Source organism: Pinus tabuliformis, chromosome X, assembly GCF_031772625.1.
Source record: "Pinus tabuliformis cultivar Carrire ecotype Pingquan chromosome X, CPIR1, whole genome shotgun sequence".
Taxonomy (NCBI): domain Eukaryota; kingdom Viridiplantae; phylum Streptophyta; class Pinopsida; order Pinales; family Pinaceae; genus Pinus; species Pinus tabuliformis.
The window spans coordinates 670,046,036-670,066,595 of NC_142308.1; the positions used below are offsets into that span (position 1 = coordinate 670,046,036).

The window sequence follows — 20,560 nt, forward strand, 5'->3', positions numbered from 1 at the left end:
TTCCGCTTCGCGCTTCCGCTTCGCTCCCGCTTCGTGCAACATTGGATAGGACACAACAAGGCTCTCCTCAACTGCCTGCGATGCCAATGAGTGAGAGATGCGTGGGTTCTGATGGGTATGATCAAGAACCCATGTGTACACTCTCGGCCCGTCCCGTGACCGATCCGCTCTTCCTATCTGGGTATGTCCATCCCAATGGCATGCCTGACATCCTCGTCAAGAAATATCCCTGCTAGTATCACTCCCTTAGTTTGCAGTGCAGCCCTACACACTACTGTATATAATCGTGTCCCCTGGCATACAACTGCACCTAGTCGCACGTTTCTGTGCACCCTGCTTGATGTAGTTGTATCATCTCGGATCAACTGGTATCCCTCCTATATTTATGTGTCCGTCACTCTGAGGTAATGTACTGTGATGCGAATGCTCCTCCAACAACCTGGGGCGACGTTACACACCACTATGCACCACCGCGCACCTTCGTGCTCCATTGCATATTGCTATGCATCACTGCATGCCCCTATACACTCCTGGGTGCCATGGTGTAAAGCTATGTTTATAAGTATCAACCCACATCCTGTCAGTACCACCATATCCGCCCTCTCATCTCCATACTCTTGGATGAGTCAACCTCCCTTCCTAATCCTCCCTAAGAGATCTGACAGACAAATCTCCCTATGTGCCTGTGGTGGTGTCACTAGGGTGTTGCTCATTGGTGACCAGAGTGCCCCATATATCCATGGGAAATCCTCCTCTCCATACGAGGAACTATCCAGTGGCCTGCTGATGCCACCTCTTTTGATAACCTCCTGCTAGGGTACACTAAACATCCAATGACCCCATGCACAACCAACATGCCAAGATGACTCACAGAGTCTGTCGGCTCCCTTGTCAGCGCAACCTCTCACTGGTGCTATCCAGAACTTCGATGGGAATATGAAAATGGGGGTGAGTCCAATCATCAAATCCACCATCCTGCTAGTACCATGACTAATCCAATCCATGAAGTAATGGGGAGTCCCACCTGGATCCCAACGATGATCTAGCCCTCGAGCCCCTCTGGCAAACCATAGCCCCTGCCGAACTATGCTCCTGACCATGGATGTATGCAAGAACCTAGCCAACTCCACCAAGTACCAACTCAATACTTCTTGCCACCCAACCCCATGAGAGGGATCAAATGCAAGAACCCACGAGTACGTAACAAATCCATCATGCGAGTGTTGTGCCTATGCAACTCATGTTGCCTCGTCTCACTGGCCCGGTCAACATATAAAATCTGTCTAGGTAACTCAGGCACTCTCCCTCCAACGTGCAGAGGCAACCTGATATTGCTGCAGGCCCCATCTACGTAAGTCTGAAGAGAGCTACTGACTGGAAGTACTGCAACTCTGTTGGTCGCCTGCCCATCTATCTGCTCTCCATCGATGGCAGGTGCAAAAGATGATTGCCCATCCTCCTCTACCATGGGTTGAACTGGAGTCCCGAGTTGTCCCTCCACAAGTAGCTCATCGAGCATAACATCCTCATCTAGCTCACGCTCCTCAAGGTGCTCTCCATGCTGCTGTGGGTAGCTGTTGTCTGAGAACTTTGTCACGACTCTGGGTACCTCTATGCGCATTAGCACCTCACTAATGGATATATCTCTCAACACCTCCCTGATCTGTTGTAGGTTGCCATCACCTGAAAATTCAGACACGGTCCTGGACACCTCATCAATGGATACCTCAACAACGAATGGCACCTCATCAAAGACAAACACCACATCATCAAATGGCGTTATGGGTGTATGCTCCACTCTCTTAGTCATGGTGTCAATTGGTGCTATCAAAGAGGTCTCGAACAATGGTGACTTCTGCGCCACACTGGGTATATTGATGTGCCCCTCACCATACTGCGTGTTCTCCTGCTCAACCTCGTCCTTGAGCTTCTGACATCTAAAGCCCGATCTCCACCAGCAGAAACGCCCCCTGGTCTCACCCTCTAATTGCCCGCGTCTACAGGATGATCTCGTCCTTGACACATGCTTCTCCTCTAGCTCATCCAAAAAATGAGGCATGGTAGGACAACCAAATTGGCCATACGTATGGGTGTTGTACTGTTGGGTTGTGCGTGCATGCACATGGCTTCTCTGCTGGGTATGACTCAACATCCCCACCATTTGTTGCATCCTCTCTAGGAACTGTTGGTTTTGCCTCATCAACTCCTCCATGATCCCCTGTGTACTCTTCCTTTTCTGTGTCATTGGAGTGCCCATATATTGACTAGTCACTATGCATGCATGGCCAAAACCTCCATGATCTTGCTAGCTCCCCAACAGCTAGCCAAGATCATGCTCTGATACCACTGTAATATTCCAAATAGAAATTTTACAGAGATAATCAAAGACATGCACAGAAATAACAACACAATAAATTTCAGCAAACACCCATGAACAGAAAAATGCTTCGGAACACCCAAAATGACCAATTTTATTATAAATAAACTGCTGGAGCACAATAAAATTGAAGGAGTGCACCTGGGCTTGCTCAAGGCAAGCTACAAGCCCTAGGTGATCAATCTCCCAATGCTCAACTACTGCAATAGTTTGTCTCTCCAGAAATCTGCGCTAGCCCAGTTTTTCTACATTGCTAGCTGACTTGGCATCCTGATTTGGCCCCTGAAAACGGCCCAGAAAATTCTATAAATTTGGGGATGTGATCCTTGTCAAAAACCCAGAAAATCCCAAAAAGGGTTTTCCTCTGGTTTTGACCCTCCAAATTTGGCCCCAAATAGCTTGGCCCTCCTCAAATACTAGAACGCTTCACCTGTAGCAGAAAATGATGAATTGCTGCTCCAAAATGCTAGCAATCTCCCCACAATCTCCCTCCAAATGAAATCCTAGCAGGTCAGCCCCTAAATCCTCCAACCGACACTCCACGCAACAATCACCCAAGAGAACTGCGTAGGCCTGTGAGAGATGACGCAGTAGCAAGCTTCAACAATTCGTACAGTAGTGAGGGACTCCCTTTTGCCTCCCAAAATCTCCCTCCTTTGGCTGGAATATGATCAAGAACACCCTTGCAGCAATAGAGACCCCAACTTCCGACACCAATCCTCCCAATGACTGTGTGGCCTCTCCCTCTGTGTCCCAGTTAAACCAGAATGGCGTAGTGTTGTGTGATGCCTCTCTCCCAGCCTCCAAATAATATAGAAATCCTTCCTAGGGTGGCACTCAAGGTCCACCGAAGAGAAGGTTGAGCTTCACTCCTTGGGAAGCTCTTGTGCTAAGCAACACTTGTAACTCAGCTGAACAACTAGAGTAACAATGGATAATCAAATGTCAAAAAGCCCTAAAATGAGAGCCTCACCTCCAATTTATAGCTAGCCATCCCTCATGCTCCTTGTGGGCTCCACCCATCAAATTCCCTCTCTCACCCAATTCGAATTCCTCCAAGGGGTGCGTATTCCCTTGGAGTGGCCCCCACTCTCCACTTCCCATCGAATTTCTTGGCTTTTCTAATGTTTGGGGGTGGCACCTTTATAAATTTTCCTTTTTCACCCACTTTTCCTAAGTTTATATGCCAAATATTTATTAACTGCCAAAAATTGCAAAATTGAGAATTCCCTTAGCAAAATTATTAATTGGGGACATTACAGTGCATTACAATCTTCGACTTCGAGTGAAGCAAATAGAGAAACCAATGGATCCAGATGCCATTTCCTTAGACAATATTGATGTATTGTCTCAGTGGAGGGTGGAATCTGAGGTGCCCATCTTGGAGGAGTCACCTACATGGTTAGAGGAGGAACCATTAGTACAAGGGCACCAAGAAGAGGAGGTCTCGGGGGAGGAGTGGCAACAGGAGGAGGAGGAGGAGGAGGAGGAGGAAGAGGAGGAGGACGAGACTATGGGAGCGTCATCGTCAGCACCATCTGCTACAGATATAGGAGAGCAGAACTCCATACCCAGCAGTCATTATTTGACTTAGGTGCATGGTGGCAGGGTGTTCTATTGCTAGGGGCAGGCCTGGCAAACAACCCATCATGTTTTCCCGTAAAATGGGGAGAGGGCACTGATATCAGATAGCTAGCTGCTAGTTTTATTTGTTTTGCTACATATAACTCATGATGATGAGATACTTTTCGATATGTGATGTTATTTTGTATTGGTTCTCCACATTTGAGTCCTTGATTGGACAATTATCAGGGATCAGCTGGATTTTGTATTGCCTTTGATGTATCATTTGTACTTTACATCTACTACATCATATATCAGCGATTTCTTCATATTTATGTGCCAATGTGTTTATTCCATGTTACTATTGCTTTATATGTTTAAAAATCTGAAAAAAATGAATATTATATGCATTTTTTACGTTTACCGATATTTTCTGATATTTTGCCAAAGAGATATTTTCAGGACCCTCACCAATATTTTGCCAATACGGATATTATCAACACTGACCTAGACACATGGGCCTGTGCAAACGTACCTGCCCGAGCTACAAACATCAACACATATTCTCTTTGATGACATACTTATGTAGGATGTCAAACTGGAGGCTTGATTTCTGTTTATTACTTCATTGTCTGGTGTTCCAGTTTTGGGTGTAGCCACTATTCTTAGCATTTTAAGAAATGACTTGTTGAAGATTGACAAGAGCCAACATAATGGCAATGTTTGAAGTTGTAAAATAAGCATGAGGGGTTTGAATTGAGATACATATTACAACTATCGAGTTACACTTGCTATGGTGGTACTTGTTTTACTGTTCAGCATTTAAAAAAATTCTGAAATGGTACAAGACAAATAATTATAGTTTTCAAATAGCTCAGAATTTTTTTACTTCTAACTCTAATCTTTTCTATACACTATATAGTTATACTGGTGTTGATTCTCCTTGCAAAAGGATTTTTATTATCAACTCTCACACATTAAATTTTGGATGGCACAATCAGTAATGAGTTGACTTGGGTTGCAGATGGCATACTCTAGCTTGCAGCTTTATTGTCTGCATTGTAGGAGTGTTGTATAGTGAAGTCTTCTATATTTAGTCCTTCACTTTCATGTGCATTAGAACTTGTCCCCTTCGTAGTGTCTGGATACAAACACATATGTGAGAGTTAAACTATTGATTATTAATAGTTAAGGGCATCAAGGGTGACCTATTTCTGTTTTTTCCACATCTATGTATAATAAAGGAAAAAGATAAGAAAATGTTCTCATTATCACAATTCCTCTGCCTGGCAGGTTAATCTCAGTGTTGCAATTATTCCCATGTCGCATCAGCTAGGTTGGAACTTCATCAACTGCAGGATTGGTTCAATCATCTTTCTTTTGGGGATATGCTCTTAGTCAACTACCTGGTGGGTGGTTTGCAAAAGAACTGACTGGCGGGTAAGCTAAGTTAGATTCCTTTTAGTCACTGCATATCACTTTTATTTATGTGCATCTTGCATGGGTAGAATGCAACAGTTTATGCAGCTATCCACTTCTAAAAGACATTTTTGAGTGTTTTCCATACCATATGTATCACTTTTGTATGCCTTCTTTGTAGAAGGAACAATTCTAGATCAAACTAGTTGTAGAACGTTTTTGTTTTTGCTTGAGTGACATGAGGGGTTAAATGTTCATGAAAGATGCCATGTAAATTCATCTAGTCCTAAAAGTTCAAGCTATCCGAGACTCCCCTCAACCATATCCCATGGAAGCTCAAGCATTAAAAACTATTTATTACAGCCCAGTATTTTCTGTTGTTGGACTCAAATTTTTGTCATTGGACTCATCATTTCATGTAGGAAGTACATACCTACATGTGGGAGTAATTTTCTACAGTTGAAAATGTTGATCTACAAGCAGATACTGGCTCCCATGTACAAGTAGAAATTTGACTAGTTTTGAGTTTGATTAACTTTTTGGAGGAGCAAATTATTATCTCTGATATAATATTCATTATGTGACCACTTATATTATTGTAACGTTGTGTTTCATAACATGTGAATGTATTATGTTAGAGTTGTGTGACCAATATGATGTTAAGGTTAGTGTTACATGGTTAAACCCCATAATGATCCTACAGTACTATGGATAATGGATCCAAGAGATGTAACTAAGAAAGTGGTATGCATGTCACAGGCTGCCTAAATATTTGATTAATTCTGAATAGAAAATCTGGCTTTATAGTACATTTAATTATCAGTCAGGGTTTGTAAGATTGTGAAGTGTTGTGAAAAATATATGCAAGTCTCAAAATGTAAATTAAGAGTTGAACACTTTCATGCTATTCTGATCTAGTGATTGGGATTGTTTTGCAGCAATACAGAAAATGTGTTCAGTAGCAAAGATATATTTTTACACCTATGCGATTTACAACAATCAGGAAATAGGAAATAATTTATACATAATGCGATGTTTAATTACAGAAAATAGAAGAAATATACACAACAGCACTTTGACTTGTTCAGAGTGGGCCCTTACTCTTCTGAGCAAAGCGTTAGAAAACCTTAGGAACTAAGTATCAGCTCAGTATTTCAACTAATCTTACTTATTTGCGCACGAGAAGACAGGAAAGGAAAATAGAACAAACTATATTATCAAAATATCTACAGTGGATAACAGTTTTCATCTCCCCTCACAGAGGCCAATGTTCTTTTGATGGAATACACCCTTATCTTCGCACACAGACTGCTACCTTTCTTGGGCGAATTGATCAAGTCAATTGTAGCAAAACCCAAAGTGCCAAACTAGCTGAAATTGGAAAATTAAGCACAAACTAGTAATTTATTTTTGTTTTTGTTTGATTTTCTGATTTTTTATTTTTTAAATGTATATATATAAAGAAATTGAAAAAAGATTTGAATTTTGAGAGTTTTGTAATGAAATGAAATTATGGATTACATTTTACCACACCAATTACCTCTTAATGCTGGACTATGATCAAACCCTTCTTAATTCAAAATGTAAGTTTGGAGTGCTTGCACTAGTCACCTCCCCACTTGTTTGAGACCCTCTTCCAGTGCCAAAATTCACCTAGGAGTGGTTCCTTCAATGGAACACCTTCGGCGAAGATTAACTAAGAGACAACAATTTAATTCTTTAAGGAGGAACCCGCTATGAGGATTCGTCCAAAAATCAGACTTCAAAAGCCTTAGCTCAACAAGAAAAACATGTGGCCTAGTGACCTAGACCTTTTTTCTCGAAGTGACTATGTAGCCCCTTAGTGTATCAATCCAAAAGCTGTGCAAATTCAACGATAAACCAGAAAATTATTTCATTAAGCACAATATCCTTGCAAGAGTCAAGAAGAGATGATCGCTAATTGGTGAATTCACTATGATTTTCTGTGGTTTGTAGTGAAACAGTTCTGCAATTCTTGTGCTGCTATGCACTGAGACGCAATATTCTTAATGAACTACACTCACATAGTTGAATTTTATTCTAATGCATATACATTTTTTCTTTTTTGATATGAATTGAACGTGATAATGCTAGTTATATGTTGATACAGGAAGGTCCTCAAATTTGGAGTCCTGGTCTGGTCCCTGGCCACTGCACTTGTACCCACTGTTGCTGGTTTTACACCTGGACTAATCATTTCTAGAATTCTGGTATCTATCTGCCTTTGGTCTAAGTTTCTGTGGCTCATTGTGAAATTTGTTGAAGCAGTTTTAAAACACATGAAGCCTAAGATGGCTATTTTTTCATAGGATCTTGCTTTACTATAAGTTTGAAAATCATGTTATAATTAGCAGATCTATTTTATCTAGGTGTAGGATTAGAAGGGGTACCGAAGTAAATTGGGAAAGAGTATATTGAAAGCAACTTAAGAACCGATTCATTAAAATTGGATACAAAGGGAAATTAATCGTCTTTGTTGACATCCAAACAGCTGGAACCTTTAGCAAGTTGGGAAAGCAGTGATGTGCTGTGTACATTTTATCCTTGAAGTGCCAAGACATGACACTTGAACTGATGGTCTTACTTTACGGCTTATCAATTCAGAAAACCAAAGTTATATGCAGTATGGATAGGCCAATCTTTAAATATAGCAGAAATATTAGAGTGAAACCAGAGATTGAGTTGCACCATCTCTTTGTTGACCAAATGTATTGAGTGTTTATTGCGAGTTCTGTAATCCACTGGGTGTTAATAGAGGAAAGGTAGTCATTGAAGATAATATCCGTTGAATGTTATATCTTTGAAGTTCCCAGACATTGTAAACATGCCACTTAGTGCAAACCATGTTTTGTGTTTTCAGATAGTTTAATGCACAATTGTCTCCATGTACCATTAATAAAATTGATAGCAATATTTTTGGGTTGCAGGTTGGTATTGGTGAAGGTGTTTCTCCTTCTGCTGCAACTGACCTCATTGCCAGGCAAGCTTGTGTTTGATACCTTCTCTCAAGTATGGTTGTATGGTTATTCTTTTGACTTGCTGGGTTTGTCTTTCTCTTTTTCCAAATTAAGCCCTTTACGTGTTTAGAAAATGCTAGTTGAAAGCAATACAAAAGCAATATGAAAGCAAGTCCAATCACCAACTCTGGCCTCTGGAGTTTTGGTGTTTGGAATCGATTTGCAGTAGTCCCACCCATGTTGATATAAGTCTCAACTGATCCTTAAGAATCATTCTTTCGAATTTGAACTAACACTTCCAAATTAGAAATGATAAAGCTTTAGCGAACAAGTAAAAAGAACTTGGTGGAAATTTATTGGGAAAATTCACTTTTCCCTAAAGGACAATGTTGTTATTTCTAAATTTGCAAATCTAAATTATTGGATCCATTAGTCCTGTGTTCAGGATCGGTGTATTCCTGTTTCAGACCTGGCGCCGGCCAGGATTTGTTCACGATAAAGTTTGTTACCCCGTGAAAATGCAGGCGTCATTACATTTTAATGGGTTTTCCTTTCTCACTGAACACATCAGAAGACTCTTGGAATTCAATGGTAGTTATAGGTTGCTGGAAGAGAATTGGAGGTTGTGCACCTTATTCTATCTTGCTTGAGCACCGCTCGTCATTTAGGGCAAGAAAAGAGGTGTGGAGGAATATTATTGGCTGGAAGGAGACTTTCCAGAGGCATGTCTTTCTGTGAGATTCCATGTTTACACACTTCATACATACTCGTGGGCAAGGTTACATGGCTTACATTACCATTGTTGCCTCATTGATGGATAGCCTTGTTCCTAGGGTGAGCCCAGAGAATGGACTGCATTGATGGCTGATATGAACAGGAAGGGAGCCTTAGAATATAAACTCTCTGCCATATTAGATGTCGAAAGCTTGACATGTGGTAAGCAAAGGATTCAAGAAGCATAAAAGGAAGAAACCTTGCTTGGGAGGGTGCCACATGGCACTAATTTGCCTTTGGGCTTGGTCAAATGCCCACTTGAGGTTGAATTCTGTTTTTCAATGAGGTGGCTAGGACAAGTTGAAGAAGAGAAGATGAAGTGGTACTTGATCTTGATGTGTTTCGTCATGTCATGGAACACTGGATTCTCTGTTAGCTTCACACAACTTTGATTATTGCAATATATCACGGTTGGCTCGAGCACATGATCAAATAGTCCCACAAGTAACTTCCGAAGCCACACATCTTCACAACTTGCCAAGCTAGCTGCAATATATTTAGCCTCAACAGTACTGATTTCGACAAATGTCTGCTTCCTGCTCATCCATGAAATCATTGCGGAACCCAAATTGAAGCAACCTCCGGATGTACTCGTCCAGTCTTCAACACTTCCTGTCCAACCCGCATCTATATAGCCTTGCAGTTGAACATTGCCATTTGAGACATATCTCAAACCAAAGTCAACCGTACCATGCAAGTACCTCGGTCCTCAGTGTGTTCTTTGCTGTAATCCAATGATCGTGTCTAAGTTCCCTTGGAACTGGCTCAACATGTTAATTGCAAAGCAAATGTCCGGCCAAGTATTAACTAGGTACATCAGCGAGCCAATCAACTTTTGGTACATCGATGGATCTATCAAATCAGACTCAAAATCTCCTAGTTTTCTTAGATTTGTAACCATTGGAGTTGCATCAAGAAAGATATTCAATCCAATACACATGTCCAAATAACTCACTAAAGAGCTTCCTCAACCAAACAGCTTCATAGGAGGCCAAACTAGCGGCAATATATTCAGCCTCAGCGGTGCTCAAGGTAACCAACTTCTGCTTCCTGCTCATCCATGATATCGAAGCAGAATCTAGAGAGAAGCAACATCTAGATGTACTTTTATGATCCACCACACTGCCAGCCCAGTCTGCATCAGAGTAACCATGGAGCCTCACATTGCCGGCAGTGTATCTCAGTCCATAAGTGATTGTGGCTCGAAGATATCTTAAGAGATTGTTGGCAACAATCCAATGTATGTGATGAGGCTCGACCATAAATTGGCTCAATGTATTCACTGCAAAACATATGTCCGGACGGGAGTTCACCAAGAACATTAGGGCCCCCACGAGTTGACGATACTGAGTAGGATTTCCCAAATCGGACCTAGCAAAACTTCCGCATAACTTCTTGAAGTTAAGTTCCATCGGAGTAGTCACAGACTTACAATCCACCATCCCAAATATTTCAAGTAGCTTCACACAGAAAGGAAATTCTCCCCTGGATTTTGCTAGACCTCCAACCCTAGGAAGTAATGCATTAGTTCTAGGTCCTTCATATCAAATTCAGAAGCCAACTCCCTCTTACATTGATGAATAAGAAGGTCTGCACTTGTCAGAAAGAGATCGTCCACATAGAGTACCAAGATGAGAGGTCTATCATTCTCAACCGTAAAGTAAAGGTTCGGATCAACTTCACTTTTTGTAAATCCCTACTTCATCAGATAGCATCGATCCTATCATACCAAGCCCGGGGTGCTTGCTTCAACCCATAAAGGGCTTTCTTCAACCTGCATACATGTGTCTGACAATCTTGAACTTCAAACCCCTCAGGTTGTTCCACATAGACTTCCTCCGTAAGTGAACCATGCAAGAAGGCAATCTTGACATCCATCTGGTGTAGATTCCATCTTTGCGAGGCAACAAGGGCTATAATCGAATGGATGGTGGTGTAGCGAGCAACGGGTGCAAATATCTCATCATAATCTACACCTTCCTTTTGAGAGAAGCCTCGAGCAACGAATCTGGCCTTGAACTTTTCAACACTTCCATCAGCTCCATGCTTGATCTTGAAGAGCCATTTCAAGGTGACAACGGATTTGTCCTTGGGTCTAGGGACCACATCCCAGACATCATTCTTCATAATTGACTCATACTCTTCGTTCATTGCATCCTTCCAAACTTGGTGTTTGGCAACTTCTTCGAATGTGCAAGGCTCATATTGAACAATGGTGCTCATAGCAGTTAAGTACCCTTGGTACCTATTCGGCTTCTTGCTTTCACGAAATGTCCCCCTAGGTGCAACATGTCTCTCGGCATCTTCGAGAGTCTCCCTAAGCCATGAGGGTCTCCTTTTCGAGGAGGAGGGCTCATGAGGGGATGGATCAATGGGATCCATTGGTCCTTCAACATCAGGCATATGCTCATCCTGTGGTTCTCCCTAATTTCAAGAAGTTGGGCGTTGGAAAAGCAAAAGACTTAGCTGAACTCCAAGTAGAATATCTAAAGTGGGGCTCAAAGATTCTTGCACCTCACATTACAAGAATCTTCAACAACATCATACAACAAGGGCTCCCCACAGATTGGTCAACTAGTTTGGCAATACCTCTTTTCAACAGCGGTGACGTCAATAATCCCTCCAATTATAGGATCATCATGATAAACCCTTTGTTTGCAAAGCTATTTGGAAGCATGCTAGAAAACAAAATTAGCAAGTGGGCAGAAGAAAGAGATAAGCGTGCTAAAGGGCAAGCAGGTTTTAGACCTAAACATTCCACAGTTGATCATTGCATAACTTTAAGGCACATCATTGAAAAAGTTTGGGAGAAAAAGAAAGAAGCCTTTTGTTGTTGTTGATTTCAGAAAAGCGTTTGACTCAGTTACTAGGGATAAACTTTGGCAGAGAATGGAGGAACTTGGGGTTCCTAAACATTTGAGAGCAGCTGTGCATAGGTTGTATGAAGATGTGAAAGTCAAAATTAGAACTTCAGCAGGCATTTCTGAAAGTTTTAGAAGCGATATCGGGGTCAAGCAAGGTTGTCCACTGTCTCCTACTCTTTTTGGTTTATATATCGACAAGCTTGAGGAGTGGTTAAATTCGCAAGGGGTTGATGGTATCTATTTGTGCAAGTTTGTTATAAGGCTTCTTTTGTATGCAGATGACCTTATTCTGATTGCTAAATCGGCTCTTGGTTTGCAAGAGCACTTACTATCCCTTGAGCATTTTTGTAGAAGTGTGGGGATGTAAGTCAGTATCAACAAAACGAAAGTAGTGGTCTTCTCTAAGAAAAGAAAACATAATCAGCATCAGTTCTACTTTGAAGGCAACATTCTGGAAGAAGTTTTGGATTACAAATACCTCGGGATTGACTTCAACAAAAATCTAAGCTGGAATGGTTGTAGAAAGAAAAGAACTTTGTGGGGTTGGAAAGCATTTTATGCTTTTCAAAATAGGTGTAGAGAGGCAGAGTTATGGGACTGGAAGACCACTCAAACTCTTTTTGGGCTTCTAATGATTTCGGTGATTCTCTATGGTTGTGAACTGTGGGCTAGCAGTACCTTCGACATGCAGTGGAGACAAATTGAGAAAATTCATAAGCGTTTGATTACAAACAAATTTAAGATGAAAAGTGCAGTTCCTTATGATATCTTGTTAAGTGAAACGGGGACTGCTCCTATTGAAGCAATTGCTATGGTGCGAGTCATAAGGTATTTAAAAAAAATTGAGCAAATGGAAGATGGTAGATGGCCTAAGGTTGTCTTTAATGATAGATTATGCAAGAGCAAAAAACTTGGATGCAACAAAATAACAAATGGTTTAGTAAATGGGGTATTTGCTTGAACGCGTGTCCCATAAACAACAAAGAGATAAAAGCTTTTGTTATGGAAAAGTTCCACAAACGTACTTGGGATAAGGAGCTAGGAAGAAAGAAAAATTACTATATTGAAGTGTTTAATCCCACTCATAATCATCAACCAAAAGCATACATAGAGGCCAATATCTCTTGGAGAGCCAAAATTCTTATTGCTCAGTTAAGGAATAATTCTCATCAACTCCGTTGTGAAACAGGGCGCTGGAAAAGGCCAAAGGAAGTGTGGGAGGAAAGGGTATGTATTTTTTTTTCTTCTGGAAAAGTGGAAATAGAAAAACATTTCATTTTAGAATGTGAGGCCTTCAAAGACAACAGGGAAAGTTATGCAGATATGCTGGCAGCGAGCTCTTGGGATAATCTATTTAGCGAGGGGTTTGTCGAGAAGCTAGGAGCATTTATTGTGAAGCTTCACAGAAAAAGGGCCGAATACATCAAGCAGATGAAGAAGCAATCTGTCCCATAGGCTATCTTTAGCCTCGTGGACGTTAAAATAATTTCTTTCTTTCTTCTTTGTCCTTCCTTGGAATGGGAAGGTTGCTAATCTTCCCAACAGCTGCATCCTCATCGAAAGTGACATCATGACTTATCTCCACTTCTCTTTGACCAGGCACATAGATTCTATATGCCTTAGAAGTTTCATTGTAGCCCACAAATGTTCCTTTCTTCCCAGAAGCATCCAATTTGCTTCTCTTTTCTTTCGACACATGAAAATATACGGGGCTACCAAAAATTCTAAAGTGAGAAACATCAGGTTTCTTACCGGTGAAAACTTCTTCGGGAGTCTTGGAGTCCAACGCTTGATGAGGGCATCTATTTTGAACATACACAGCGGTGTTTGCAACTTCGGCCCATAAGAACTTCGGAAGGCTTTGATCATGAAGCATGGCACGAGTGGCTTCTACGATAGAACGATTCTTCCTTTCAACAACACCATTTTTCTCAGGAGTATATGCAGTAGTAGTCTCCCTCTTAATGCCAACTTCTCTACAATAATCTTTGAACTCATTTGATTCGTATTCGGTTCCATTATTGGTCCTCAATATTTTGATTTTCTTCCCGGTTTGATTTTCGACCAAAGCTTTGAAAGAACGGAACCATGAGAATACTTCGTCCTTCTTCTTCAAGAAATATATCCAAGTCTTGCGAGAGAAATCATCTATAAAGGTTGCATAATATAAGTATCCTCCCAATGAGTTCACAGGCATTGCACCAGATAGATCAGAATGAATCAATTGCAATATGTCAGTAGTCTTGCTATCACTTGAGGGGAATGGTCCCCTTGTATGTTTTGCCTCATCACATCCTTGACATACACCTTCATGCTCTATGTTGAATTCGGGCATACTTGTAACCATCTTCCTTGCATCGAGTAGAGCCTTATAGTGAAATTGAGCAAACCTCCTGTGTCGTAGTTCAGATTGAAGAGATGTGTCGCAAGACTTAGCTCCTAGTGGACTTCCTCCAACTTGATATAAACTGTCAACCTTGAATCCAAGGGTAAATGCTTCTTTGAAATTTTTTTTCCACACACGTACCTTTCCATCGATGAATGCTACCTTGAATCCTTTGTCTTCCATTGCCGAGATAAACACTAGATTCTTCTTTAGATCAGGCACATATAGTACTTCTTGAAGATGAATGGTGTTACCTTGATTCAATTGAAGGGTAACATTCCCAATTCCCTTCACGTGATAGGTGGCATTGTCTCCAAGGATAATCTCTAAATTTGTATCCCTTTCAATCAGATTTGAAAGAGCTTCCTTATACCCGGTGAAGTGCCTTGAGGCACCACTATCAATCAACCAATTTCCCAAAGTGTCCGGAGGGGATGCAGTGGAAAGGGAAGATATAAGATAGAATTCTTCTTGCTTGTTGTCATGTCTCTTCTCAAACACATTAGTAATAGGGTACTGCTACACAACTTTGCACATTTTTAACTAAGGAAGAGGGCCCCACACTTTTGACTTAGGGACTTAGGGGCCAAATCGACTTTATTTAGATGCTAGTGGAATGTGGGGGCCACCCACATATGAGTTCGAATTAGCCATTCTATATGCTTGGAGGGAAAATCCAATGGGTGGATGGAGGGGCCCACATGAGGCTAAGGGGGCCCAAGGAGTTATAAAGAGAGATCGGCTCTCATTTTGTTTTCATCTTTCACATTTGCAAACAAACACACATTTGTTCACTCTGCTGTTTAGCGAGTCTACTGGCTGTTTAGCCACGAGTCTCTCATGTGGGAGATTCAACCTCTACTTCGGGGGACCATCCGTGCCCGCCCTAGGGAGGCTGTTCTATAGGAGTTTTCAGGAGTTTCGGGGTAGTGACACACATCAACAACAACGTAGAGGAAGGGAGTGCGTATTTCTGGGCAACCAAGAATCATGCAGAGGGAGTTTGAGACCAGCAGGGATCACACAACTTGCCGAGAGGTGAGGGAGCTGAGGTAGCAGCGTTGGACAGGCATTTTCGCTGGAGCTTTCAGCCAACTGAGCCAACATTCCAACAATTCGCATTTCTGGGCTGAGAGATAGCGTAGAGGCCACACAACAGAATTTCGTGGTGCTTGGAGAGCAGCTGGGTCGGGCCAAGAGTTCATTCGGGGAGTTAGGAGTTGGATAGCAAGGGTAAACCTAGCATTTTGGAGGAGTTTGCAGGTGGATTTGCAGCTAGTTTCCAGCAGGTCGAATTTGGCAGCCATAGTTGGGGTGAGGCTCCAAGGGGGTCGAAAAACCAAAGTCAAAACCAACTAAAATCCCTTCTGGGTTTTGGCCAAGGAGTCCGGGGTTAAAAGGATATAATTTTTTGGGTGGTTTTAGTACCCATTCCAGCCATTCGAACTTTAGCAGAGCAACAATTTTTTGGGCAGCGCAGTGCAGAGTGGTGCAGCAGCTGGGCAGCCTTCAACTCAACCCTTTTCCTACCTGGGTTTGGTCCTGCTTGTCCATTGAGACAAGCCTAGGTGCACCATTCCATCATCTATTGTATTTGGCTTGCAGAAAATTAATAAAATGGCTCAGAAGTTCTCCATTTACAGTTTTTATATGGGTGTCTGCTGAACATTTCGTTTTTGTATTTTGCTGCGTAGAATATTTGCTGTTATCACTTGTATTTCCTATTTAGGATCATTACACTTGTTATCAACAACATTAGATTCATCATGCCTGGTGTTTCTTGATCTCTTGGAAGGGCAACCATTTCCTTGATGAGAAGCGGGAGCATTCCTTTTTCGTTGGTTGTTGAATCTGCCATTCCTTTGATTGTTGTTGCCCCTGAAATTGTTGTTGTTGCGATTGTCATCATCATGAGGTGTATCCCTTCTATTGTGACACTCCCTAGCATAGTGACCAAACTTGTTGCAAATGAAGCATCTTCCTTCCATTTTTGAAACCCGACCTTCCTTGACATTGCTTCTTTGAACTTGCATTATTCTTCTTTTTAGCATGAGCGGAGAATGCAGTAGGATCATTCCTATTTGAATGCATATCTAGTTCCATCATCCTTGTTTCTTCTTGAGAGCATCTAGTCAACAATTCTTCAAAACATGGAATCCTGTTATTATTAAGAATAGTAGTGTTGAACACGTGCCATTCTTGAGGGAGTCCTCCAAGGGCAATGAGGGTAAGCTCCCTATCAGCAATAGCTTCTCCAATCGAAAGAAGATCATTTTTGATCTCAGTAATCCTCATGAAGTAGGATTGAATATCTTCATTTCTTCCTTTCTTTATATCCTTCAACTTGTTCTTGAGAAAAATAATTTGATTTGCATTGCTAGATTTGAACATGCCAACCAACCTGTCATATATCTCCTTTGAAGTGTTCAAATCGGAAATGTAAGCAACTAAATGCTTATGAATAGAATCCCTGATGATCTTCTTGGCTTTGACTTCACCCTTCTTGTATTTGGTTTTAGCAGCAACTGGTGCATTAGAAGGAGGTTCTGAAATCTTTCCCTGCACATAATCCATAACATCTTGCTCTTCTAAAGTCAAATCAAGAGACATCTTCCATGTATGATAATCAGAGTTATCATGAAGCTTATCATCAGACTTGAAGTAGGATGTGGAAGCCATTGAATCTTGTGAAGCCATTGAATCTTGTCTTTGATCAATGATTGTTCCTCTTGGTGATTTCTCTTCTCACTCTTGTTTGGGCTTTGTCTTCACCTCAGCGCTGATACCATGTGAATTTTAGGATAACAATGGTATGTTCTATGCTTAGAGCAATTTTACTTCAATTTCTTTATTAGCCTGATATCCATATCCAGTTTAGCAATCACATCAATATGATAGTAAAATGCAGATAGAACATAAACAATAACAGTGGAAGACAAGCCAACACAAGAGGACACAAGATATGGCACCAACTAGGGACAAACCCCAATGTGGCGAAACTCTTGATCAATTCTTCTTATAATTCTTCAAAAGTTCAGCAGAGAGAGAGAGTACAATTTACAATATTCACTCGCCCAATTTGATCAGTCAAAACAGCAGAAACAGAAAGCCCTAACCAGAAAGTCAACGTTGGTCGACAGGGCTGAAATAGACCTTGAAAAATGCTTGGTTAATCTTGGTCAACTCGGTCTCCAACAACAAGATAATGCAGCCCAAAGCAGTCTAAAATAACCAGTCAACAGAAGTCAACACAACAACCAGAATTAGGGCAGTCAACGCAGGGGTCAAACAGCATCCGTTTTTGTGCCCAAAATTGCGGCCTACCCAAACAGAAGTTCCTTACCCAAATCCACAGTCAAAGAAGGTCAACGCTGGTCAAAGTCAGCATCCTGAAATTTCGGTCAAATCTGGTCAACGCAATAGCTAGATAATCAGACTTCCTTCGCACGTGTGGAGAGAGAGAGAAGCCCAGAAATCTGTACCCAATCAAGATGAGAGACAGAAAGATGAATGAGAGTGATGCCAAAATGAGGAGGAGGCACCTTGTATTTATATAAAATGTTGAAGGCTGGAGGAGGCTAATTTGATCGCTGGTTGACCTTGACAATTTGTCCATAATTAAAATAAATTCATAACTTCATTTGTACATGTCAGAATGGGATGATCTTTAGATCAATCCTACACCTCTCGGAGAGAGGAATCCAAGAAAAATATGAGCAGCCTCATATGAGCTGTCCAGTGTGAAGTTTTGCCCTAGTTGCCAAATTTAACTGTATTTCTGCTGGGGAACATTCGGGATCTAGTGTCGAAGCCGGGGTGTGAGACTGGGAGTCCAGAGGGCCGAAGTTTCCAGTGAGCAGAGGATCGAGAGGAGGTGCAGCGCAGTCCCAACAATAGTGACGAAGTAACTGTGTGGGTCTGACGCAACACTGCATAGAGACAACATAGAGGCTCATCTCCAGTGTAGATCAGTGCCGAATTTCCCAGTGGCAGGGTGAGATCTTCTCACTATCTTTTTGTCTAGTCAGATCTCTGTATAGGATTGCCAGTTTCGAAGAATTGTACTTAGAAATTACTGCATAATAATACAAACCCTCAGCTGCTGCACTGGTTTTCCCACATTGGGTTTTTCTGGGGACAATTGTCCAAAAACAACTGTGTCACTTGTGTGTGCTATTTCTTTGTTGCTCAGTTCTTGTTTCGGCGTATTATTTAAGTTGTGAAGGCTGTAGTTGTATTTATTTCGATGTTTACCCTATAACACTGTAAATAACTTGATTCAGTAGGAGAAATATAATCAGTTGCTGCAGTAGTGATTCGGGGATTCCGAATTTTCACATCCCATTCACTTTTGATCTTACATTTGATCTTACATATATACAGGACTGTGTCCTTTATTTCAGGTATCTCAACTTACATTTTTTTGATGATGAATAGGACTATGTGTACAGGTCTGTGATTACTTCGGATGGCACCTTCATATAACACTTTTCAATGCTATTACACCTTTGGATCTGTGATATTAGTATATCTTTGAACCTGTAACAATCTTAGGACCTGTGATAGTGAATCTTCGGGACTGTAATACTATTCCTGTGATAATTTAATTTGGTCTTGGTCTTATCCATAGGTATGCAATAACAATTTTAAACTTCCAACTAGGCCTTCAATGCTTATATTCGGATGTTATCACTGTAACCTATGATTTGGATGATCTTGTTACATGGATATTATTGCAACTCCCTGTAGTTCGGATGCAACTAATATTCTTGTAATTTGTGCTTCGAATTTGGAATTTATGTTGCACCTTTGGTCCTCTACATTCTCGGATCTGTAGTCCCTGTTTCCCTTCGGACTATAGCTTGTAGTCTTTTAGACCTATTGTAGACTGTGGGTTGTAGACTTTCAGATTGTGGCTTGTAGACTGTAGATTGTAGTTTCAGATGACCCCTGTTTCCTGTACTTTGGACTTCTTTGGTTCCTGTAATTCAACTGTTACTGCAATTCTCAGGTCTTATAGGTATCTTGGAGATTTCAGACCTTGTAGATCATGCCCAGAACTGCATTCCTTTTTTCAGGATGCCTTCAAGGAGTTGTGATCTTTTATCAGCCCTTATGCTAATGAACCAAGCTCTGATACCATGTTGGAAAACTGGTTAGGTCTGCAATGTTTTCCTTTTCATGACATTTACTTATGATTATGTTTTCTTTGTTAGATTATTTTGTGTTTGTTCTTATCATAAAATAAATGCCAAAACCAAAGAACACAAGATATAGGCACTATGCCAGGGCAAAACCCCTCCAACATGGGAAAACCCGCAAGAACTTCTCTTCTTATCAACTTCAAATGAGACTTCGCCAGGGCAAAACCCCTCCAACATGGGAAAACCCGCAAGAACTTCTCTTCTTATCAACTTCAAATGAGACTTCCAAAACCATAGACCCTAAAGTCCAACACACCATGATCAGATCAGCCACGCATCCAAGAGATCAACTTCATCAAAGTCAACTGTTAGTTTCTGCTTCATTAGGACCTGTGGGAACCCTAACATCTTCAGAAATTCACTTTTACATAGATGAAGAATCTTCAAAAAATTGCTTTTACATAGTTAAACTTGGGTAGCTCGGGACAAAATTTCCATTAAGGGAAACCCTAATCCCCATATGAAGCCCATCTCACCAAAGGAAGAATTATAAAATTAAAATAAATTTATTTGGGCAAGCTTAAATATATTCAAGTGATATAAAGATCAAATTAAAAGGAGGGGTCTCTTCCTAGTCGGCCTGAACCAAGTCAAGGGTTTGTTGGCATTATAAATTCTATATAATTGAATTAAGAATATCAAAAGGGTTGAATCCCTAGCCGGCCTCATTAACATGGGTTACATGTATCCTCATCAAATTATATATAAGGAACCTTGGTGCCTCATTAAAAAGGAAACACAAAAAACATGTCTGCGATTTCGGTTTTCCTATTGGCACACTTTTCTGTGATGTCTCATTATGAGACGATTATTCCCATCATCTATGGTATCGATCTTTCTTCTGCTCGCCTATCTGTGTCATTGCACTCAGCATCGGATCATACTTCAGTGGCTCACATGCACAGTGCGCATACTCAGTTATGGCTTGAAGCTTCAGTGATAGTTTTTCGTATCAATAGTGCCTCAGTATTTCACACATCGCACAATGGTTCACA

General features: G+C 41.1%; 1 protein-coding gene across 1 annotated transcript in view; it reads left to right on the forward strand.

Moving 5' to 3' along the window:
* PHT4;5 (phosphate transporter 4;5) overlaps positions 1-20,560 on the forward strand; it is a 467,442-nt gene that overhangs the window by 52,554 nt on the left and 394,328 nt on the right. Inside the window, 4 exon segments of the mRNA XM_089453117.1 lie at positions 5,234-5,281; positions 5,283-5,380; positions 7,491-7,590; positions 8,308-8,360. Of these exon segments, the coding sequence (XP_089309243.1) occupies positions 5,234-5,281; positions 5,283-5,380; positions 7,491-7,590; positions 8,308-8,360 (299 nt within the window).